The sequence below is a fragment of the Drosophila melanogaster genome, chromosome 2R (genome assembly GCF_000001215.4).
Source record: "Drosophila melanogaster chromosome 2R".
Lineage (NCBI taxonomy): Eukaryota > Metazoa > Arthropoda > Insecta > Diptera > Drosophilidae > Drosophila > Drosophila melanogaster.
In genome coordinates, this window is record NT_033778.4 from 7,282,385 (window position 1) to 7,307,960 (window position 25,576).

At 46.0% G+C, this 25,576-nt stretch overlaps 1 protein-coding gene across 2 annotated transcripts, besides 2 other annotated features; it reads left to right on the top strand.

Annotated features, from left to right (window-relative positions):
• Positions 1–187: 187 nt before the first annotated feature.
• On the top strand, positions 188–18,422 carry pwn (pawn). Of its 2 annotated transcripts, NM_001273834.1 has the most exons (11): positions 188–388; positions 1,180–1,343; positions 3,285–3,644; positions 13,467–15,401; positions 15,468–15,899; positions 15,967–16,130; positions 16,251–16,373; positions 16,433–17,101; positions 17,301–17,458; positions 17,523–17,664; positions 17,818–18,422. In NM_001273834.1, exons 3-11 carry the CDS (start codon positions 3,437–3,439, stop codon positions 18,016–18,018), a joined length of 4,032 nt encoding a protein of 1,343 aa, NP_001260763.1. In that variant the 5' UTR covers positions 188–388; positions 1,180–1,343; positions 3,285–3,436; the 3' UTR covers positions 18,019–18,422. The 2 variants fall into 2 exon arrangements, with proteins under 2 accessions (NP_001260763.1, NP_610267.2); NM_136423.2 differs by having other exon boundaries at positions 188–1,343; positions 13,467–15,899; positions 17,304–17,458; positions 17,526–17,664.
• A 439-nt stretch (positions 18,423–18,861) lies between these two features.
• Positions 18,862–18,952: a mobile genetic element.
• Positions 18,953–23,635: 4,683 nt separating this feature from the next.
• Positions 23,636–23,744: a mobile genetic element.
• Between the last annotated feature and the right edge of the window lie 1,832 nt (positions 23,745–25,576).

Below are 25,576 nucleotides of genomic sequence, written 5' to 3' on the forward strand. Positions count from 1 at the left end.
TGCCAAGTAAAAGAAACTTTTTGCAAAATACAGCATTTGCAGCTCCAAATCAAAAACCTATTTTGAAGAATCGAACTGAAGACTGGCTGCGTAGTCTTCCACTCGCGGGCACTCTTCCGAAGAGCGGCCAAGCGAGTTGCGGTTTCTCGTTTCTTCGGCTCTGCGCGAAGTCTTCGTGCTTCGCACGAGTCAGTTTGAGTCGAGCGTTCGAACGGTGCGCACCTGTTGACGGTTTTCGGTAGGTGAGGAGCGTGGATTGTGGCCAGAAATTGAAGAAGCCATCGCCGGGTTAGCCGACATCGGTCCCGTGTGCGTGTGTGAGTGCGTTCGAGTCTATGAAAAGTGAATAAGTTAACTTAGGAGGCTCAGGCCAGCGCTGCGCATGCGTGTGAGTGAGCCAGAGAAAGAAATGAGTGTTTTTCTCCAAGTGAAGCAAACGGCCAATATGTAAACGTATGCCGAATAAATGATATTTGTGCGACGCGCGTCTGTGTGTGTAGACAAGCGAAATACATACATACATACATATATATAGTACAAACCCCAAGGCGGCAGCAACGAAAACTTCAAAAACTTTCTTTTTTTCGCGCTACCTTTTTGCTCGGCTGGCTTAGTTGGTTTTGTCTGCGGCCTTTGTTTACTGGGCTGCTGTGAAATTGCTTGCAAATTTATAATTTGTCCGCCGTTTCACTCCCAATTAGAGAGAGCCACTCGGGCCCAGGAGTGCCGAGAGCATTAATTGGGCTCTTTTCGCGCAAGAATCAGCGAGGCTGCGCATCGCGCATCCGCCAGGTTGCCCCAACCGGATACGTGGTCCGCTGCAACCTGTCGGACGGCCTACACACGTCCGTCGACTGCAACGCGACCCGCTACATTGCTCCAGGCCAAGTCCAAGTCCAAGTCCAAGACCAAGACCAAGTATACTGCCCACTCCCGATTCGCGTTCCAGCACTTGATACTGTTAGTTGTGCCATTTCGAGAGCACTTGTGCCAATTTTCCAGGGGGCAGCTGTCGCTTGATTTTGCTTTTCGATTATTCAGAGTTAAGCGTTTTGCATTCCTCGAAGCCACAAAACCGCATTTCCACTGGGTTACCCGGTCCGGTTGGGGCCGAATCCGAAGCTGGATTTGGCTGCGTCGGCCAGATCCTCAATTTGGTGTGCCTTGTCGTCTTTGCAGTTTGCAGTTTGCAGTTTAGGCCGCAACCAACTGGTGAAATTTTCCATTATTGGCGTTATTTATGTGCAAAATCTAATTGAAAATAACGTGCATTAGAGTTGCACGCAAAAACATCAATCAAATCTCGGGGATTTCAATCGTGTGATTAATGGAAACACTTTGAGGTGAGTCCGAAATGGAAAATCCAGATACTTGGTTAACAAAAATCCCAAGAGTCTTGCGTTGGGAAATTGGCAGTACTAATGGATATATCGCACAATTACTTATGCCAACCTTTCGACAGTCATAAAGATCGTGCCTTATGCAATTTTCGATTTCTTGTTTTCTCTTTCTCCGTCGATAAGTCTCAACTCCCTTTTTCATATTTACCTTTTCTTACACCTTCACCTTCCTTTGGCGCTTTGCCGGCTCAGAAATCGGTTACGCAACGGACGAGCTCCGAAAAAAGTGGCTTATGAAAAATCACATGAGTCATTTAACTGAAGAAGACTGAAGAAGGCGAGAGAAATGAAAACTAATTACCAGCCGCAACTTCCGCTGGGTGCTGAGAGTCCAAGGCCCGGGACGAAAAGAAAGCAAAGTTGATAAAACCAACAATTATTCCAATGAAAATGTAAACAACCGCCAGTGTGGGCGAGTCGCTCAATGGAAAAGCACAACAATCCGCTGAAAAGTGGATTCGTTTAATGACAGCCCAGAAAGCCACAGAAACCGAAACAGAAACACAGATGCGAATGGCCCACGAAGCAAATAGAGTTTGTTGTGGTTTTGCTCTTCTGGCTGCTCACGTTGAACTTTCTATTTCACTGGGATTCTTCAAGCGTACAGAGCAGATATTTCAAGGTTCCTTTCGAGCCCGAAATGCGGAGTAAACAAACGCAAAGGCCACAAGCAAAGATCTGCCAAAATATCTCAGACTCAGACCTGGACTCGCGTCATGACTCAACTGCAGGCGGCCTAAGTCCGACCGGTCCGATCCGATCCGGTCTGAGATCACGTACACATATACTCGTACGTTGTGTATTCACTCGCATGCTGCAGAAGCAACCTTTACCTTTCCTTTCCATTCGCTACCTCCGTTGCCGCTGCTCTGGATGCTTTCACTTTCCATCTAATGCCCGGCAATTGCTTCAGTTACTGCGGTTTGCGACACGGGCCTGTTTTGGCTTCTGATTAGCACGCCGGCCATTGGGTAATCTCGGGCAGCTGGCATCGATTAGGGCAAGGACAACTGGCGACAGATTATCTGCTCCAGATGATGGCGCTCGTGCTCCGTGCTCGCTGCGGAATTTCACTTTTGCTTTCTGGCACCTCGAATTGAGACCGGACTTTCGCTGCAGCCAATTTCGGAGCGTCTTGGACATCAATCAAAATTAGCATTTCAATCAGCCGAGTTCGGTTAGTTGCTTGAATGGAACGCTTCAGTTTGCGTAACTGGCAAACAAATCCGAAGTTTTTCTTAAACTGTTTTCTTTCCAGCCGTTTAAACGGCCGGGTTTATTGACTCACTAAGCCGCTGCTTATGTAAATGCTAATGCCACCATTGTGGAGTACTGCCGGTTAATAGGGGATTCGACCCTATGGCTGTCTGACGCAATTTAGACAACCAAAGCAGTACATTTAACTTTTTGGGCCATTAAAGGGAGAAGTGATAAGGCCTATGTATATCTATCTAATATCTATCTAAGATGTTCGGAACTAGAATACTTCATACGAAGTTAGCATTACCATTGAACAGTTGAAAAGATTCTATGAAATCAAAAGACTTAAGGCACGAATTTTATTATTGATTTGAATAAATGAGAGAAAGGGGTCTGCATTCAACCGAAATCCCCAAGAACTAGTGCGAAAACTCTTCCAAATCAAAAAACATCAAAATAAACATCAAAAGCATATTTTACTTTTGTGTGTGATTAGACAAAAACTAATTCCCTACGATATTTGACGCAAGCAGAACACTTTAGCCACAAAACGCATATCATTTATTTTAGTTTTTGTGCTTTTCGACTGCCAACCACTCTCCCAAATCAAAAGACTTAAGGCACAAACCCTAGAATTATTTTCGACCCTAACGCCTGTTTGACCACCTTTCTCCTTCCTTTCAGCATAAATACACTCGGTCAAAGCAAAACATGCCTCGCCAAAGCACGGTTGATCAATAAAACAACGAAACGCCGAAAATAAATAAAGTAAACCCTGACAATAACCCTAAAAGAAGAAAAAGAGTGTGCCCGCGGAACTCGTAGTTTATGCAAACATGCGACGAAAGCCACAGAACTTAACACACTCTATACCATCGAGTAGAGCCGGAGACAGAGGCGGAGGAGGAGGAGGAGTAGGTCGGGGCACCTCCCGGCCGTCAGCAATTTCCAACAATAGAAGGCCGAGAGACCATCGACACTTGATGGCCATGGTCGTGTCGACGTTGCCACTGGCTCTTTTGCTGCTCCTCGTTCAAACAACAGGTAAGTCTTGGCCAGAAGCGGGTACAGTACGGGGAGAGGGACAGTGACATGCCCAACAAAAGAATTTCACATGCATTCAGTTAATAAATTGAACTTTAATTGTGAGGCCTGTGCCAGCAGACAACTTTCACGGGTTCAAACAAAGTGGGAGGATGAAAGTTGAGATAAAGCCAAGATCTTGTGTTGATATTTGCATAGTTTTTTCAATTGATGCAAAATTGACTGGATTTGTCCTCATTGGAAGTTGCCCAATTGGTTGGGAAGGTATATGAAAATCAAATGCACTCTTGTGCAACAAGAACCCACTCCACCTTGCGGTCATCTGAATCGAATCTTCCTACTTTTCTCGCACCTCTGCATCATCCAAGCGAATCTCTCGCACTTGTTCTGAGTGCATCTTATCTCAAATAAGCATATGTTTTCACCGAGGGTTCTGCTCAAGCGAGCATTTAGTTATTACAAGCGAACAGCTTTTTCCACACGTGAGCATAATTTTAATTTTTAATTTGATACATTTCTGAGGAATGTTGGTTCACAAAAAGCAGAAAATCAGAAAGAATTCGCCCGACGTGCCAGCACTTGATGAAGATGCTTCAGTCAGCCAGAGGCATTCCTCGCCAGCACTCGTACGTGATTGTTCTTCTCATTTTCGTCTGCTGGCTTTTAGAAAGCTTGCGTTTGCTGCATAATTTATTAGGCGTTACTGAGAATGCATAGCTTGGTGGGGGGGGGGGGGGAATCGGATGGGTCGGGGTACTTGGTACCTGGTACTTGGGTGCCTACCTGCCTAACTGTGCCAAACGTAATGAAGTGTGCTAACTGTACTGAGTTGGAGGTGTCAGCACCCCCGCACAAGTGCGTTCAATTGTCGAGCACGCCAAGAAGTTAGCTGCTTCTCTTTTTTTTGCCAGTGAAATACGGGCTTGACCTACTAAAAGCCTAGATATGCCATCTAGGTGACACTTTTCGAGAGGCTTTGCAGCCCCTAAACTGGGTCGATCGCATCTACAGCTGGGTTTCTAGTGAAGATCAAAACTGCGCGGCTATGATTCATTGGCCAGTGCCCACGGAGGGTTAGCTCAAGTTGCACAATTGCGATTATTCATACCGGATTCATTGACTTTTGCCTGGGCTCGTCTTGGGTTTTTTGTCTTTGGTTTGTTTGGCTCCACTTCGCTTTGTCGCTTACGAAGTGCGTGACGTGCGTGAATCGAAGCTAATTAAAGTTTATTATGACTTGGGCTGCGTGGCTTATAATCGTTAACTGAGCTTATGCAATATGTGAAAATGAAGGCGTCATCAGGCGCTGTAATTGGGCACGTAAAAACTAATGAGAATGACGGAGGGTAATGTAAATATCATGCATTCCTAACCAGAATCTGCAAAAACCAGAATGCTAAATACACAATTAGTTAGAAGCCATGACTTAAGCAAAGTGGACACTATTATGACAATTCTCAACAATTACGCATTTCAAAGTGATGTCCATTCTAAGTGAAAAACAGCTTGTAAATTTAATTTGCAGATGGTCGATGAGTTAAATGAGTTTATAAATGAATTCATATATTTAGGCTTACATAGGTAAGGATTCTCTGAAGAACTTTCTGACGCCATTTCTACAATTTTTCTGAGCATAATAATTAATATGTCCACTAAAAATTTAAAAATAAAAGCCTTTGCTAACTTTGCTACCTTTTGGCGAATAAAAATGCATTATAATTTGAAACATTTTGATCTGTAGCTAAGCTGGGGAAAATAGTGGTGTGTATTTTAAATAAATAAAAAGCATTTTTTGCAGTCTTTAAATAAAAGTTAAAGCTTTGCTAGGATTTCACTGCTTCTGTATTGTTTGCTAAGCTGCATTGAGTGTCAGCTTCCCATGTGAGCTGTACAATTGGTCCGGAATGGCCCTAACCAGGAGTACAGTGGAGTGGATTTCGAGGAACGGCTGCCATAAACTTATGCATTCCTATGAATACCTGCTATTTCCTCCGCCAGGGGGAGCCACTCCACTGAAACCGCTTAATTGCACGAATCCGGCCAACTGAGGCGGGCAGCTCTCGGCGGGTTGGAATCAATTAAAGCTAACTGCACTGTTTACTGGGCCATTTGAAGCCGGGCCCAAACCTTTCATGCAGCTAATAAGCCGCATTAGCATTGGGAATGGCGTATGGAATTTACATAGAGCCGGGCGGGAAAATTGGGTGAAGTGAAAATTATTTTACAGCAAGCTTAATTAAAAGAAAACAGAATCTCGCGGCGCCGGACTGCTTAGTTATGGCTTAGTGAGACAGAAAGAAGCGCAGCAGTGCCACGGTTAACAGTTACACCCAGCTAACGGCTTTTCGGGGCTTTCGATACGATACTCGCAGCGAATTGAGCCATTGGAGGCACTGGAAAAGTGTCAAAGAAAGCGCCATGAGTTGGAGCTTTGGTGTCCGTCTTCCCGGCTCCGCACTTCCAGCATCACTCAGTCAGCGAATAGCCGACTCAGATCGATGGATTCGATCGGGTTCGGTGGGGACACTGTAACCACTGTAGCTATGACACTCTAACCCGCTGACTTACTGCCGCAACCCGGTGGGTTTTTCGATTTCATTCCCCTTTTTTTTCTGAGCGTTCCCTTTCCCGGAGAGCCCCTCATTATTCACAGCTGCTAAGCTGATTAAATTTTCAGATTAGCTGGTTCCACGGGCAATTTTCCCTCGCATTTTTAGTTCTTATTTTATTTTTCGGCATATTTCGGTTACATGGCCCACTTGCCACAGGTGGCTCCAAAGAGCGAGAGCTGCGTATAAATAATCAAAAATCCACTGCCTGATGCGAAAGAGGAGGAAGAAAGAAGCCGCCGTCGTTGCAGGCTGAGCAGAAATTTATCGCTTGACTCTTAATTGGGTCAAGAGGCAGGTTCGTTCGGCAGGTTTCTCACATATTCTCGATCTTGGTTCGAATTTCTGGGTGTTCCTGGTGGCCTGTTCACCTGTTCACAGACTGGTATTGCTGACGCAATTAATAATTGAATTTTTTGAACGCGGTACAAAAAGATTGTAGCAGCTGCCAGAATGGTCGAAAAAAGGTACTGACTGATTGGAAAGCAGTTGCTTTTCTTTATGTATGTATGTAGTTCTCTTCGGTATCCATAATCTTTAAGAATTCATTGGCCCACCAAAAATGGTAATGAAAGAAGTTTCAGTCTCAGAATAAATCAAGCAACACCAATATCTACATACCAATATCTAAGCAGACCGGCTTTATAGCTTTGGAGGTAAAAACCCTCCAGCAGATTAGTTCTTCGGTTCCCTTTTCACCCAGGCGATATGAGATGCTCCAAGTTCGTAATCAGCTCACATGCTGATCGCCAATAATCAATTTCCAGGTCCAGCTCTTCCCCACCCTGACCTGAGCATTCAATTAGAGCCGAGCACCGACTGATCTTGAGCTGGGTTCCGATTGCCCAATCAAAGCGTGAAACCGAAGCCGTATCAATAACTGCATACTTTCCCTTTCCCGTGAGAAGAGCAGTGGCTCTCGGATCGGGATGTCCAAAATTGTACAATGAAATTCAGCACATCGAAAGTTGCCAGGCACGATCGCACATTCAGACACACACCCATCGGCAGGTAAAGCCAACTGAACCCACAATTTATCTCGTTTTGCGTGTCTCTCCTCTTTTATTTTATTTCTTTGGCCCCTTCCGATCTTCTTTAATGGTCGTCCTGGGGCGCTGTGAACCCATATTAAATTGCGGTGGGCTGTGGGAGAACAGAGAGGCTTGCCGCCCGAAAGGGGGTGGGTTGGGTGCCCTTGCCTGGAGTCCCTTACATGTTTTGGCGTGGACTATCAATGGCAATCAATGAAATTCTCTTTTTGTGCTCTTACAGTATTTTATTCGGGAGACCGCCACAAACCGGTTCCCAATGGAATTTTATAATCGCAGACTCTCCATGATTTTGGACCCAGCTAGTGAATTCGGCCAAAACAAAAAAAAAACATGAAACCCATGTCACAGGAAATGTCTGACAAGAAGCCGTTAGGGATTTCATATGATTTACGCTTTTAAAATTTATACACGGCATATTATAAAAAAATTCTATTACTATAAAATGTAATGGAACTAAACTAAATTACTTGTGATACAATTATAAAGAAGTATGTAATTTATATATTTCCATGTTTTCAAGAACCACGAAGGTTTTCCTATTTCCCATAGCAAAATCGAAAGACTTAAACAACGAACTTGACTACTTCCAGCTTGCAGAGTATATAAATTTCCCTACACATTCCAACCTCAATTAATAAACCAAAATAAAAAGAAATGACAAAAAGAATCAAGCATAAAATCCGTTAAATGGGTGCAGTTAGCTGACTGTCCAAACAAAACAGAGACCCAAATGACACAATAATACCCACGCTCACTCACACTGGTGCAGCTCACCATTTCTATTTGGCACGCAGTTGGAAATAGTCCAATAAAAAGCTGCCTGACTGACAGTTTGTATATAAAGTGGCGTTCTTCTGTGCAGAGAGCCGGTTCTGATGACCACTTGTTGTGGACTCTTATTTGACACACACCAACACACAGGCAGTCCTGAACTTGTCACAGACCATTAAGACCATATTGGCTAGCAACTAGTTTCCGTTTGGCGACTATACTTAAGCCGGCTTCTGTGGGTACAATGACCCAGTTTCGCTGGAGCTGGAGCTGTAAAGATGAGAAATATTGCTATGGGAAAACGCATAGAGAGAGAGTGAGAGAGAGGTATCCATTTACCTTTCAATCAATATGTTTCGAGCTCGGCTCAACTCGGCGTTAAATTTGACGCGAATGTTGGCCAGCGGTTGCCTGGAGCGGGATCATCATGTGTTTTCCATCTCTAATACGCGCTATTACATATCCAGTGCTCCATTTCTCAACAGAATCTCTATAATGGATCATTCGGATCTTGGGGCTCCACCGCCTTCTGCAGCACTGGGTTACTGACCCAAGCCAAGTTATTGACTGCTAAAGTATTCTCATGGCGTGTTTAGGGGGCTGCACCGAATGCGATTTCAACTATTTACCAGCATTCCCCAGGAGATCGTGCAGATCGCTTATCGCCAGCTAAATTGCAGCTAGTTACAGGGCTTAGTCTGGTTCTGGCCCGGCTATTAGAGGCCTCGACTCCGTTCGCTGCCACCTGCGACTTAATTAAACATGAGAGACAATTAGATTTCATAAGTGGAGGCCATTAAATCGGGCCTGGGATCCCTGCGCATGCCCCGGATTGTCTATTGATATCCGAGGATTTCTTCCAGCTACTTTGCACTGCCGCGATTAAAGCCAGCAGAGCGCGTCCAGGCTATAAATTTCCCCATTCAGTTTGGGATTTTGGCCTGGCTTAAACTCGGCCCACAGCAGGCAGCAGAGCGAAACCAACTGCAACAGCCGCATCTGCGGAAGCCTGACCAAAACAGAAACGCAGCCAGACTGCAACCGCTTTTAGCTGTGCCTCCACTTCTACCTCGACTTTGGCTCCGATCTCAAGGCGGTTAGATCAGAGCTAGACCTTGATTAAGGTCATTCGCTTTGGAGCCACGTCTGAGGGCCTAATACAAAGGATGCAGCCTGAGCACCGAGAGAAAATCTATGGTCAAGTAGGAAGATCAAAGAATAAAAAAATATTCCGGAGAGATATAGTTTAAATTTGGCTTTGTCGCTCGATTGAGACCATAGACATACAAAAATTATTTCTCAGTGCAAGCAAAAAATGCACTTGGATAAAATTGTTTAAACATTTCGAACTGGCAGGCACGCGTTTGCAAAGGAAAGACTCTCGTGCACTTCCAAAGGCCAAACGTCATGGTCACGGTGGCTGGAAAAGAAAAACCACAGAATATGGATACGGAAAATCAGTTTTCCAGCGAAATGCTTCAATTTCCCCAGACGCTACTTTGGGTCGAGTGAAGTGCAGGCTGTCTTAGGCTGCCATGTGTCGGCTGTCGTCGTCACTTTGTTAATTGCAGCTCATGCATCTCGGCCCGACTTCCCAGAGACGGAGAAAAGTCTGGCCAAGACGCTCTTCAAGTTCTATCCTGGCCAATTGTTGGTACCAACGACTCTTGAGCAGCAACACCAGCCAGTTGACGGTTTGATTGCACAAGTGCTCGGGACCGGGACACAGATACTTTATTTGCTTTGCTAATGAAAAGCGCGAGAAATGACTCGGCAGCTCCCACGGATCGGATGAGGGTAATCTGGACAGTTCGCACTAGAACCCACTGTTCAACGGCTTTCCCTGGCAATTGGGTTTCACGGGCGACCACTACCTCAGACTTGGCCACGACGCCCACAACGAAAGTGGAACGCCCAGGAAATCAATTAGCACTAAATCAAATTTTTAATGCTCCACTCGGACGTTAGAGATCGCCGAGAGATCCGTGTATTGGATTGGATTCAGTTCAGTCCGTCCCGGCGGTTCTAGCGCTCTGCATTCGGGGCGTGGCTGCTGCGATGGCACTCCAAGATAAGGGACTGACCACATCTCTTCTTTAATGGATGTCTTCGCCGCGGGGTCCGCGGATTTCACAATTGGGCGGCTGAGTTATGTTTACGGGCCAATTCAAAAGATGAAAGAAGCTTAGGATGGGAAAGTATTAAAATAGAGAGGTGAGAGATGTGTTTGTGATTTTTTTCGATTTGTTTCCATAGATAGAAAATAGTGAGCTGGGATGGGACTGAGTGTAATAAAAGATGTAAATGAATCAGATTGTGTTCGGATTACTTGAAAAATGCAAATCATTGCATACATGTGGTTTAAAATAGGTATGTTAAAGCCCTTTTTACTTATTATAAACAAAAAGTATTCGAACTTTATACTTTTCATTATTTTATGCCTTAGAGAAGGTAGGCTCTTAAAAATTTTAACAAAAAACGCCAAATAAGTCACATCATGTTTTCCAAAGATATTTTATTGTCATTGAAATTCGCCTTCCGGCACAACATCGTCATTTAACAGCAATTACATAATTCTATTTATGGTGAAAACATAACGAATTGTCGCCCGCTGCCTCTCCATTAAATGATATTATTGCATAATCGAGCCAGCCTTCTACGCCTGCGCAATTGCACACCGAAAGTGGCCAGGGCATACATGTCGTATGCGCAACGTTTTGGGACGTGTGTTAAACTTTGAAGTCAAAACGGAAAATTGTCGTATTTCATAAGCAATTATTTGCGCCAGCTTTGCCCACATTAGAGGCGAGCAGGCGGACTTAATTTCTGTTTTGCTTTTGGCCACGTTGGGAAACAGTTGAAAAGTGCAGCGAAATAGAAAGTGATTTCTTGTCGGCAATTTGGAGGCGCTGAAATCGCCAATTTAAGTGGAATTGGAATTGGAGTCGTGTTTGGCGTTGGCCCAAAGCAGAAGGAATGGGCGCCCGTGTGGGTTGGTCTGGAGCTGGAAGAGCAGAAAAGAGCCCGAAAAGAGACAGGGCACAAGTCGTGCGTCCTCGCTGGAGTAGCAATCGAGTTAGTGTGGGCAAGCACTGGAACTAATGACGACTGTTGCTGGTGTCCCCATGCCGTTGTCAGATCGGGTGCATTCAACCCAGCCCGTCTGGATTTAATGGCCAAGAGATCCGGACGCCAAGTGGTTTTACTTTCGTTGCGGCCTGGCCGTGAAAGTGTTGCATGCCCCGCTCCGAAATGGAATTCAATTTTCGTTCGCCAAATTGCGTTACACATTTAGCCAGCTTTGTCCATGTCTGGCAGTTTTAGAGCCACCGGCTCACTTTTACCACCACCAACCCAATCAAAAAAAATCGCAATCCCAGACCCACTCACTTAGGCCCGAAATCAATAAAATCAAAAGGAAAACTGGAAAATGAGCAATTCGAAGCAAGGAAAGTGAAAACTGTGTCGCCGCCTTTTGTTTCGCCTGCCCAAAAGGAAGCGCTAATTATATCAAAATCGCAACAAATAGCTGGCGCGAAGAAAGTGAAACAAATATTTTGTATTTTTGTATCAGGGGCGAGCCAGTTTAGCGACAGGTGAAAGTAAAATCTGTGCCAAACTTAATCAAAAAACCACGACACTCACAAAGAGGCCTCAATGCAGCTCGGCAATTGGGTTAAGCTCAATAGCTAAACGTGTTTCTTCGCGCGAGTGTGAATTATGATTGTTGTTCCAACCTAAACTGGTTCTGGCCCAAAAGATGACATGCACCTGACACCCGAAAAATGGGGGAGAAAAGTCCAAAGTCGTAGAAAGCCAACGGCAAATAAATCTCATCGGAAGGTGTCAAAGAATAGCTGGGTCACACTTGAGTGCTCAGTGAGATATGTGTTTACGGTACGGTATGGAAAATTCACAGCTTGAGTGTTGATGGATTCAAATGCTGTGCCGAAGGGAATCAATAAAATGTTTCATTTTGACCTCGTTTACTTAAAACCCATTGTAGGAACACACGAGTATATGTACTACTCCTGGCCATCTATAACATCTCTACATTCAATTATAATTTATAACCATTGCTTTGAAGGCATGCAAAGTTACTCCGATCTGAATGATCAGATCTATATATAGATATATTTATATATGATATAGATTGCATATTCGATGCATTTCTCCCTGTGTGATTGGCGACTGGATGAGAGTGGAAAATTGCAGTAACGATGCGATAAGGGGTGCCCATTCGCGATCTCAGCGATCGACAAGGTGGGTTTGAGTGCTTGTCCCCATTCGATTGCCATCTGCATTCTACAAGTTAACAATCTATATTTAAGTTGCTTGTGGCGGGCTCTGCTCATTTATCTGCCATATCCGAGGAAATGATGAAAATCGGGCAACAACAACTCGGCCTGGCATCTTTTCAACGCTTGACGTAGCAATTTGTGAAATTCTTCCTAGGCTGCCAAGCGAGTGCAGATCTGGCCCGAGGCCACCAAACCAAGTACGAGTATCTATGTGGCCAAGAGCTTATGCATCTGTGTGCGCCGAGTACCCAGGGCAATCAACAATATAACCCTAGCATTGTGACAGATATGCAGCCATCAGCTTGCATCCACACACACTGGGTGCGCAAACCCACAATTTCGAAGGAAAACAAACACAATTATATGCAAAGAGAGTGAAAAGAATCCGAGAGGCCGGGCAGAAAAAAGACAAAGACTGCGACTCAGACTTGACATCGAAAACAAATGATGCCTGGCAAGCCTGCGACAGAGATTGAAACTGATCCGAGCCGACTTTGGATGGGTTGGGCATTGTTTCCCCCCACATGGAAATGAGTCGCGTTGACAATGACGGAGTGGCTGCTGGTCGGGATCGAGAGGGAGCGTAAGGGAAAGGGCAGGTGCATGGGCATGTGAAAAGTGAAACCCCAATGTGAAGATTCTGTCGATGCGATGATGGATTCGAGGGAAAACGAACGTCGGAATTCAACGCTCTTTTCACTCAACTCTTTCCCTTTCTTTTCGTTTTCTTGCGGTATAGCACATTGTACCCATTGAAGTATAAGACCCATATTTTGAAATTGATTTGATTGAATAATTTGAAAAAAGCGGCCCATTAAATTTGATTTCTTATTGATTCGAAGCAAGTGTGGCTCTCTTTTACGACCGAACATAACTTTTAAATATGCATTTTCAATAAAGATGTAAATATCTCTAAGTGATTGTATATTAAGTAGCAATCAATTATATTTACGGTACAGGATCAACGCCTGATGCTAATATTATAATGCCATTGAATCGCCTCGATAAGAATAGATTCTATACTTATACTTTTAACTGTTTTACACTGGTATCATATTGTCTAACATATTTCCTATCAATTTTCTGCAGCTGGCCAGCACGAGAGCGTCTCACAGATCTCACCCAAATCGAGCAGCCACCGCAGTCCGGACCGTCAGAGGATCGAGAGCACCATGGCGGACTCCGTAAACGGTCTGGCCGAAGGCCAATCATCGCCCCTGGATGTGAACGATAACGAAACGCGGGCGGAGCGAGTGGAGCGCTCGGCGTCGCCCATTCTGCATGATCGGCAGCCAATCGGACCCAACGATGTGCACTTCCCTGAGGATCTGGAAAAGGACGTGTCCGCCGGACGGTACTTCCACTACAACATCAAGCCCACGGGCACCTTCGACAACCAGGATGAGCAGCCGGAGCGTACGCACCAGGGGATCAGGGCTGGGAAGACCCTGTCGCAAGGTGGCAGCAGCTCAGAGCAGTCTTTTTTAGGGCGGGGGGACCTGCGACCGCTAGTGTCGGGGTCCCCGATTCGGCCGAGTCCGAGCAATACTGCCACCTCAGCTACGGCAGCCAGTGCCACCCAGGCGCCGCATAGTCCGCGCCAGAACGGAAACCCCGACATCCAGGACATCATCACAGGCATCGTCAAGCTGCTGAATGGCAATGTCAATGTCCATGCTAATACGCAGGGCATTAGGCGTCCCTCGGCCAGTAGGATTAACAATCGCGGCCCACCGCGGATCTCCGAGGCCCAGAACCTGCCAATCGACTACGAGGCTCAGAAGCCGGGCACTTCCATGCGCCCGCCGCCATATCCCTTCGATCGTCCGGAACGACCCTTCATTACCGGCGTGCCTATTCCCGAGCAGATTGTACCCGTACGACCGGGATTCGTGAGCAATCGTCCGCCCTGGTACCGCAACAAGCCACGCCCACCTATTGCCACCAGTGTGGGCGGCAATCGGAGACCCCTGCCCCAATATAAGCCTCTTCCAGCTCCTCCAGTGCAAGCGCCTCTTCAGCCGCAGGATCCACTGGATAGAAAGAACGAACAGGAGAAGGAGCAGAATCATCAGGAGCAGCCGCAGCCAACTGATGATGTTGTGCTGCCCACCGACACCACATACGACTCGGAGTTCTCCAATGAAGATGCCAATGCCCAGTACATCGAAGTGTCCGATCAGGATACGGATGCCACTGGCGGAGAAGTAGAAGACGAACTGCAGCCGCCTCCTCCTCCACCGTCCACAACCAACAATCCACCAACTACACCAACAAATCCCTCAAAGAAAAAGCACAAGCCAAAGCCAGGAAGCGAGAAAAAGAAGCTACCAGAGGAGTCTCCTCAGGATGAGGGCTTCAGCACCATTATTGAGACCAGTTCCGTGGTGCACACCGTGATGGGCATGTCCTCCACTTATGTGCCCATGTCCATGGACAGTTCGGAGAGCCTTGGTCTGGATCCCTCCACCGAGGAGGTGATCTTCATGACCGCCAATCGAACGCCCACTTTAGAACCAAGTGTCACATCCTCGCTGGGCACCTCCTCGTCCTCCAACCCGGCCTCAGCCATTCAACCTACGTCCTCCAAAGAACATACCAAAACCACCACTACCACTACTACTACCACCAGCAGCTCCACCTCAACCACAACCTCAACCACTACCCCGCCATCTACTGAAAGTGTGTCGCCTAATAGTTCCAATGCTAACACCAATGCCACTCCGCCCGCCCCCTACCATCCCCGTCCTGGGATAGTCCTCGATGATCCCGAGTTTAAGCCCGGCGGTCGGCCACGCCCACCTGTCCAGCGACCACCCGCCCAGCAGACCCTTCCCTTGCCAGCGGTGCAGCCCACTCGCCAGCATCTGCCCCCCGGCTACGGGGAGATCTTCGACGTCACCCTGTCCGCCATCCAGGGACCGGGTCCCAAGGGCAGTGGATCCCAGCAGACGATCAACATTAAGCCATATGGAAGCTATGCGGCGGGCGGAGGTCAGGGCGACATCATCGTGTCGGCATCAGGTGACGACGGCTTTGTCTCGATCGACGGCAAGCGCACTTACATCAATCTCTTTGGTGACCCCACAGATCCTCCAGCGGGCGCCACAACTCCAGCCACGCGCCTTCCCCAGTTGCCGGGCTCCGGATCAGGATCAGGTTCAGGATCAGGTACAGGTTCAGGAGGTGCATCCACGCCGGGAGTTGGCGTCAGCAGTGGTGGTGGTGGTGGTAGTGGTTCCTCCATCTCTCCTGCTGCTCCTGCCAACGCTGTCACCCAGAGCAGTGGTGGCTACGTTGTGCCCGAAACGGAGGTGGTGGACCTACAGGGGCACAGCAAGCCCCAAGGCGGAGCGCCCACAACGAATGCCGGACCCACGAGGCCTCACTACCGCCAGAGACCAACGCAGCCGCCGGTGAGGATTGACACCTGTATCGTGGGCGATGATTCCACCTGCGATCAGGCGCAGCACGAGCGATGCAAGACGGACAACGGCGTTTCCAGCTGTCACTGCAGACCAGGTAAGATCCCAGGGGAATGCATGGAGTTGGATGATCTATATATGCTTATTAAATTCGAATTCTTTAGGATACTCCCGGCGAAAGCATCGGGAGCCATGCCGGCGGGTCATCTCATTCCATCTGGGCATGCGCGTAGATCGCATTTACGAGCACCGAATTGTGTGGGACACCAAGCTCATGGACAAACACAGCGAACCCTTTGGACAACTTAGCTATGAATCAATAAGAGCGGTTAGTTATTATATACATGTATTTCAGTTAGCTGAATATACAGCTGAAGACTGAATTAATCAATTAAAGCGACTTAATACTCACTGATTTAAAACATAACTTAAATGTAACCTCTTCCAGCTGGACTCTGCCATGTCCATGACGCCCTACTCGGATGAGTTCATGGAGGCGAAGGTGAACAACATCTACCGGGGCGATCCTAATCTGGGCGGCAGCGGCGTCTACGTGAACATGACCATCAAGGTGTGTATTATCCAAGCAGTGCTAATGGAGTCGTACTGATTATTATCCTCCTTCTCCAGCTGGATGAAAGTGTAGAAACATTGCGACCCAATCTGCGCAGTGACGTTCAGAAGCATCTTCTGGGTGTGCTCCATCGGCGGAACAACAACATCGGCAACTCCGTGCTGTACGTGAGCTCCCCGGAGGGCGCAGTGTCGGCTCTGCAGGATCTGGATGAGTGTCAGTCACCGGAGCTAAATGACTGCCATTCCGGCGCCAGTTGCAGCAACACCTGGGGCAGCTTCCGCTGCGCCTGCGAGGCGGGACTCCGCGATCCGTGGGCTGACCAGCCGGCGCGGTCTGGACGCGAGTGCCAGGCCTGCGCCGACTCCGTCTGCAACAACCACGGTACCTGCAGCTACGCCGAGGATGGTGCTCAGCTGTGCACCTGCGACTCCAGTCACTATGGCGCCCAGTGTGAAATCGACGGCGAGGTGTTGGGCGTGGCTATCGGCGCCTCCGTGGCGGCCATTATCATCATCGTCCTGACCCTGGTGTGCCTGATCATGTGGTCGCGGCGCTGGCAGCGAGAGCAGAAGAACGCCATGGGTTCACCTGTGTTTGGATATATGAACACTGCACCCCTGAAGTCCGCCGGTTTGCCACAGGCGGGTTACCAGGTGACCCTGGAGGACCGCATGCGCTGGGCCCAGATAGCCGATGTCATGGCGCAAACGAATCACTACGGGGTAGGTACCTGCCACTCAGCCATGGAGTAAATCTAGATTTTAAGGACAGAGATACAGAACACATGTTCTTGGACTAAAACTCTTATTTCTTCTTGCATCAAGAATAATAACCTTTAATAACATACATGATAAGTTTTGATTGCTAACTTGTGCCTTACGAATACTAATTACTATTCCACTGTACCATATTCTGTACCAGCAGGCTGAGCCCATCGGACCCACTAGACCCTCGTCGGCGATGTTTGCCTACCCGAACTTGGGCGCCATGGGAATGGGCACCCTGGGCGGGATGTCTCTGCAGAGCACCATGCAGATGCACCCCAGTGCCACTCTGGCTCCTCCAGTGCCATTGCCCAGGTATGAATCGCCGTGGTTAACCAATATTCGTAGCCCCTACTGAATGTGCTTTTCTTTGACTTAGAAGACTTGGCCTTGGTCCCCGCTCGAATGGAATGCGCACACTGGAGAACTCCAGTTCCAGCGAGGAGGAGGATCGCGCCGATTTGCTGGGACGCAACTTCCAAGTGCCACGTCCCAAGAGTCGCAGCAATGGCAGCATAGCGGTAGGAATCTAAACATTTAAAAGTTGAAATATTGTTGCTACATTCAGTTATCCAATTCGAGTATACTGGAACTACTGGAAATATCTTAGGCTCCTCCAAATCATATTGATGTACCCGTACTAATTATTTCCTCGTTCTCTCGATTTCGAACAGAACCAATCTGGCATCTACTACGATGTGGACTACGAGCCGTCCGGGAATGGGATCGGCAACTCCAGCGTGGACCACCTGTACGGGTCGCAAAATCAGTCCGTGACGCACTCATCAGGCCACAGCCACATCCCGGGACCCCAGGGCATCCCGATGAGCACGTACACCTCCGGGCGAGCTCCCAGCAGCTACTACATGAAGTGACCCCTGGCCGAAGGGAACCCGCAACCCCAACCTTGTACATATGCAATCTAGATCTAGAGGAGACTAAAACACTTTTCCACTGCCAGTCCCCGCGGCGACTGCAGCTGAGACGCGTTTTTGAGGATGAGAAAGTAGATTTAGGACTATACGTAGGCTCCATCTAGGTTTAAGCGATGCAAACAACAACTAATCATTACATTTAAAGCTATTTTAAACGTTTAAATTATTTCACTGCTGTCCACTCGAAGTCAAGACCCGTAAAGTAGTTGCCTAGCTTATTTCACTATGTTAATATCTGTAAACTAGTTAAGTTCGCACAGTAGGAATGTCTATTTATGTATGTATATAAATGAATAAAAGATCAAAATTTACCAACGACATGGGTTTACACAGTGGCTGCAAAACTGTAAGACTTTCAAGTGCATGGCTCTAGCTCGCTCTAACTTGGAGACTTAGTGCTGCATAAATCAATGGGCTTGCTAGAGAGGGACGACTACTGGTTGAGTGAAAGAGCGAGATAGCTATTGTAGTGCCACATTTGGAATGGCGCGCAATTTTAAATAGTAAATTCAAAATTTGAAAAATTCATATTTAAAGAAGAACTTTTGTGATATCAACTATTTAAAATTGTAGCAAACATTTTTCAAATGGGTATGCGCGTTTTTGTCATATAATTTAAATATTGGGAATAAAAACAAAAGTATCTATAAAATAAATTAAATTGCTATTCTGATTTCCATAACTTTTCTAACTCTTTGATATTTCGTTGATTTTCTTACCCGTTGTTTGTATGCTGGGTGGTAGTATACTTGGTTGGTCGACAAGTATGTAAAGTTCACATCCTCTTGATCAGGAGAACTACCCAAGTCGATCCGACCATGTCCATCTGTACATCCTTACGAACGCTAAGATCTAAGAAACCATAATAGATAGATATAATAATTTTACAGGAATTTAGCCATTTCTTCTCGGTCTCCTACTAGCAGACGCTGATAGTCGATTATATCGACAATATAGTTCTATCTTGTTCTTTTTTTTTTAATTGAATTCATTTCATAACATGTGTCTGTTTAAAAAAGCTACAGCATTTCCCTAACAAAAGAAATTGTAAGACATACATGTATATGAACTACACTTTTTTTTTTTTTAATTACTTTGTCGTTTCTCTTCTATTTCATTTCTCTCTTCCTGTTTGAATTCCCTTGCAAAGGTTATATTTACTTCTGTCAAAAATATAATAGAATGATAGAGAATATCAATTGTTATAGAAACATTTGGAAATAAGGTTAAATTGAAAAAAATCATGCTTTCGTTGTATTGGATCGTCAAGTTTGTTACGATTGTTTTTTTTTTTTAAATATAAATGTAAGGGTAGATAAGCATCGGCTTGCCGAAGCTAGCTTTCAACTTGTTAGTGTATGAATTTTCACATTTTTTGAAGAAAGAGAAAAGTCACGCATTAATTTATGACAATTTCAAGTCGCTGCCTTCGCCGCAGTTCACACGCATAAATAAGTTAAGGTAGCTGATAGAATGATGAAAATAATGTTCATGCGACTGCGTGAGGCACATTGACCATTTTAAACAATTTCTTGAAAAAATGCGGAGGCGGTGAAGTTCTCTTATGCAACTCATCTGTGGTTGTGGTCGTGCCTCGGGTCGAGAAGCGGAATGCCACTAAAAATGGGGATTTTCTTTGTGAAGTGTTGATACAACATCAAGTAAAATAACTAATCATACTATTTGGGTACATATGCAAATATTTAATATATATAAAATATTTTTGTTAAGTTGAATTAAGTTACATTCATGATTTACTATTTTGGATATTTTGAAATGGCTATACAAAATTGAAAATCTTCCATTGCATTCCAGTAAAGTCTTTAAAAGTGATATCTACGTCGCAAGATGCGTTAGTCGACGTGTTACAGATATGTCACTCGGCTTGCTCCGAAACCTGCAGGGGCAAATGGACTTGACAAGTCCGCTGCTGAGGCAAACACTTCGTCAGCCGAGAGAGATCATCAATATTTGGCCATTATGTGACGCTAATTCGCGCGTGGATGCGTGCGAAGTTCAATGCCGCGCGGGGCTTCAAAGTGGCGCTGCCTAATTAATCGACATTCGGCAATTGTTGCTGCCTTTTTGGGAGGTCGAGTCCGTCGCTCTGGGCCGGCGGCGCCTCGAATCGCTTTAATTACGCTTATTTAATAATTATCCGTTTGCGGTGACTAGTAGCGAATTGCACAAAAGTGGGCTCAAAGCGATCGTTTCATTACATCTGCATGTGCAAATGCTGCTCCACCGCCGCGGCTGACCCATTTTCCTTTCTTTTCACATTTACGCGCTGCTTCTCCTCTTTCCGTAGCAATGACGCTGCAATCTTCCAGTTCGTGCCATCCGCCATCCGCCATCCGACCAATCCATCCATCCATTCAGGCGCCGTGCCAAGCAAATCACGTAGATGTAAAAAATGAAATAAAATAGCTCGCTCACATTCCATTAGGTTCGATTTGCCATTGTCGGGCAGTTTTTGGCCATTTGCGCTTGTTATTGGGCCACATTATGTCACGCAGCCAGCATTTATTGATTGCGAATCCACTCGACCTTCGCGCCAGCGAAGGTGTCAATTCGAAAGATACTATATCATCGAAGAGGATTTCGGCACTTGTGATGTTCTGATGCGGACTAACACCTCTGCAATATGAATATGCATGGGGCAATCCGCATATTGTGGTCAAGAGCAGTCGGGAAAGATCTTTTATTTGAGACATTTCCTGGTTAGCTGACTGGCAGGGAAGGATAAAATAATTGGTGAATTTGTAGTTCGTGCTAATATAACAACCAAAGTTAGTATAGTTGTGTCAAAAAGTTCATGATTAAAAGGTAATATTAACATATTAGGGGAAAATTACAATTGAATTAAAGAAATCAACTTTCCGAAACAAGCCACGTACTCTGCGCACAACATCCATACTCGCAATTAAATTGAACTGAATCTCTCTAGCTTTTCCTACCCATAAAGTGCATTTAAAGGCAGGCCAACCAAGGCAGTATTCCCCGATTTGCCACGCCCACTTTTTGTGTCGCATGCCTTTTAGAGGGGCTCCTGCCAAACGGCGTCTATCTAATCGCTGTGCAGAATTCCACAAAGAGCGCCGTTAAGGCCGCAGCCGCATAAAGCCGGCAATTACCTGTTGACTGGGAGCTGTTACCTGGGGCCATTCGGAGCTCCACTTACATTGTTGCGTCTTCGAAACGGCAATGACAATGCCGAAAGTCCGCAGGTGTTGCAAGCAATAACTCAATGCCTCAGTTCCTCAAATCGTGTGGCAAGTAGGGGCTTCAGCTCCGTGGTTGCGCCGTGGGTGTGGGGATTCCCCTCCTGCTTTCGCACCGCTGTCGTTTGTCATATTTGGGCGCGCGTGGAAGATGCGCCTCAGACTTCCTTGTTGGCATTGCTGGCATTGTTGTCACTGGCCGCCAGTCGCGGGCTGTCATCATGTCGCCAGCCTGTCAATCTGAGCCAAATGAGCAAATAGCCGAAAAGCGCGAAAATATCAAGAAAATACTTCAAATATGTTTGACAAATAGAGCTCATTGAATTCGAAGTACAATAGTTAACCGTTCAAGGAAACTAACGCAACAATGTTCAATTGACTAGGAAAATGATTTTAATAATTAATTGAGATGTCAAGTGTATCTTCTTACTGCACTTGAATAGCAAGCTAAAAGGCGAAGCTTGAATTAAATGTTGAAAAAATAATGTTGCAGAATTTAGCTGAGTCATTTACTTATTGTCTTACGTGCCCAACATCTTTGTGAAACTAATAGCTTAAAAACTGAAAAAAGTGTTATTATTAAATAATACATTTTGAATCAGTTTAAAATGAATGATTTTAATAAACAATTCTCCTCTAACATTTTAATGTAGTTTATTTATTATGTTGGGAATTTTTAACTTTCGCTTAGTCTCAGAGATTAAATAAGTTTACAAATCTTTTGCGACAAGTGTTAGTTTCTACAAATACGTAATAACCATCAAATTTTCTACTTTATTCTCTATATAAGGCTAGTTGCTTTTTTTATTATGCTTTTGGGATATAAAAATGCATATCCGTCGTACAATTATCAGTTCTTGACCTACAACAAAACCTGAGTTTTTTTCAATTAGCCAAGTCAGCCCGCGCACTTGCTGCATCCATAGTAGCCACAGCTGCGGACAGATCTTGACGGCAGTTCACAGGGCTAACAAGTGGAAGTTCAGGCCGCATAAATTTGCCACAACGCAAACAGATCTCACATGTCGTTATATAAGGCAGACAAGCTGGTGGCGGCGGAGCGAGTGGAAAGTGAGATAATTGGTGTGGAAAAGTGGGAAAATGATTGCGCGGCAGAGGAGGAGTTATAGTTACACAGACCCACTGTACCTGGGAGATTGTCTTTCGGCCCGAATCGGTTTCTTCTCTCTTCTATGTACCGTCTTCTGCAGGCGGAACAACCGCAAAGACATGCCTCAGTACAACGAGGCAAGAAAAATGCTCCTGGGCGCGCGACAAAATCCAAATCCAAATGCATTTGCAACTGCAACCGCAACACAAATAAAAGCAGTAAAATGAATGCATTTACGTATTAATGAGCAAAAAGAGATTCGCACGCATGCCAATGACTTTATTTTTTAATAGCTTGCCACTTGTCCCCTGCCACTTGCCACTTGGCACTTCCTCTACGCCCACCTGGGCCATCACTCATCCGCCGTGGGGACATTCAATTGGGCAGCTCGCAAAGAAACAACGGCGATTAATGTGGCTGTGATCGTCAAAACGACGATGATAGTACCCAGTGCAAGAAGAGTGAAAGGGGAGCTGACGTAATGCGGAGGCATCTTCTCTTTTGGCCCCTCCATTACCATCTCGGTCCACCTCAAATCGATGGGTAAGTCACGGCCCGATTGCGCAATATCTAATTGTCTTGCAGGAAACCGAAGATGTCTCCCCAGCAGTTCCGCCTTGATCGAGTCGACCCACCGACCCGCCGATCCGCCGATCCCGGCCGCTCCTCCGATCCCGTTTCATGTCGCCCAGCCAGACGATGGCCCACTCTTGGCCAGTCGGCGGCCAGGTGGCAGCCAGAAATGCAGTTTAATTAGCAATATTTGTCAAAGTGTTATAAAATACTGCATAGGCAGGTCTCATTTCGCGTGTCGGTGTCTTCATCTCAAATTGCAGCTGAGCCCCAGCTTACCTACACTGCGAGAAAACGGAGGAAGCCGAGCCGAGTATTGGGCCGGGTCCATCTTGATGGCTAAGATGGTGGGACAAGAGGTAGCAATATAAGGAGACTATTATTTTAAAAGTCCTTAAGTGAGCCTACTAAAAAGGGAAGGCCAATGTTATTATTTTTCTATAGAAATTTAATCTGATTTGATTTTTGATCCTTTTCTCGAAAAATAAACCGGTTAACATAGGTAATACATATGGCACTTGAAGAGCGAGTCATATGATGATGACATTACTTAACATGGGTAATTTTTATTTTATATACATACGTATGTTTAAATTAAGAGGGAAGGCTTTAGTCGATTTCCTCAACAAATTTCAACATTTCGTTGTCATGGCAATAGAAATTGGCAAGTCAAATAATAAAATGAAAAAAAAATTCAATACATTTTAAAAAGTATGGGCGTGGCAGCTTTGGGCGGTGCGTGGGCGTTAGAGTAGGCGTGGTCAAAAAATTTCGATAGATATTGGCAAGACAAGTAATAAAATGAGAAACATTGACAAATTTTTTAAAGATGTAGGCGTGACAGTTTTGGGCGTCTTGTGTGCGTTAAAGTGGGCGTGGTAGTCTTCTAAGTACACAATCGTTGCGTCTATGCTTCTACAATCTGTATGTTTAATCTTAACTTTCTTGCTTTTATACATAGATCCCGATATCACCATGTTTATACGGACGGACAAACAAAACGACGGACATATGGACAGACGGAAGGACGGACGCATGGATAAAATGACGGACACGGCCAGCTGCTGATCCTGATTCAGAATATATACCTTACATGGTCGAGAACTATACCTTCTATCATTTAAAAAAAAATCTAACATACCAGAAACTGAAAAATGTTTATTGTACCTGCAATATTGTAAAGGTTTTATAATAACTGAAACAAATTCTACTTAAAGGAACTAAATGATCTTAACTTTTTTTGTGAAAACACATTGATAAAATGATTCGGGCAATTACGCATTGAAGGGGAAGTTAACGATGTAACCCCCTGAAGTCTCCTGACCCTGGCACCATTTACCATCATTTCCTGTTCGCCCACACACTTAATAACCAAGTCAGGGGTCAGGCGACATGCAAATATTTTTTGTGCCGTGTAGCAATGAGGAAATCAACGGCAGCGGGTGCAGCTGCCTACCTGACTGCCAACTTGGAGCAGGCAATGGCCAGCAGTAAGCGAAGTTTGGAGCAGGAGTGGGCAGCATCTCCGACTCCGAGTCCAACTTTTGCGACGAGTCTACGCAAATTGGAATGCGAGACCTCTGACTGTGTGAATAAAACGGCTGGCTGGCCTGGCTTAGCTTCGCTTTTTGGCCAGAAGTTGCGTAACAGCCACTGAGCCGGTTTCGGCCACACTCGGCCACCAAATTGCACATATGTACAATACGAGTATCTGTAGCAAAGGACGACTGGGGATTGGCCATAATCAATGTTCCGTCTGCAAGTCTGCAAGTCAGCATCTTCTGGCTTAATGGCCATTGCAACAGAGCAGCAGCAACAAAGGCGCACTGGCTGTGGCCATTAATAAGCGTTAATACCCGTTGGCGGTGTCCAACATGTTGTTAACTTGCGGCCGGATGACCTTGGCGTAAGCAAGTGAACGAGGTGCCGCTCATCTGCCGAACGGATCTCGAATCTCGGCCAGCTCCTCGACTCTTGGCCACCTGCTGCTTTATCCAATGTGGCCACTGGGGCTAAGTGTGCACGCACTTTCAACTCCGATTACCGGGCCAATCAATTTGGGGTTCCGTTTAAGCCGACTAAACGCACCCACCGACTCGAATGCGTGATGCAACTGCAATGAATTCAATTTACCTGCCAGCAATTAGTGCCGCTTCATTTGCCATGCAAGTGGGTCAGCTGCACCGTGGCAACAATGACATTAACGTCGACACTCGCGCACCACCTGCAGCTTCAGTTTCGGGTCCGGTGCGGTCCAGCTCCACGCAACAAATTGGAGCAACCCAAGTGTCAAGTGCCAAGCGCCAAGCGCCAAGCGCCAAGCGCCAAGCGCCAAGCGCCAAGTGTCGAGCGGCAGTAAAGAAAGCCACAGGCAATTACCGCTGGAATGATGACGGTGACGTTGCAGACCGCCGTGGAGAGACCTCCTCCCCAGCCTCCCGTCGTCCGCCTCGTTCGGATTAGGCCTGATCCACGAGAGCCTGATTGAAGGTTAGCCATGTGTGAACGTGAGTGTTTTGTTATGGCTTATTGTTCGGCGGATAAGTGCCTGCTATTTCTAGCTGTCGCAATGCAACAGCGTCGCGCCCAATGA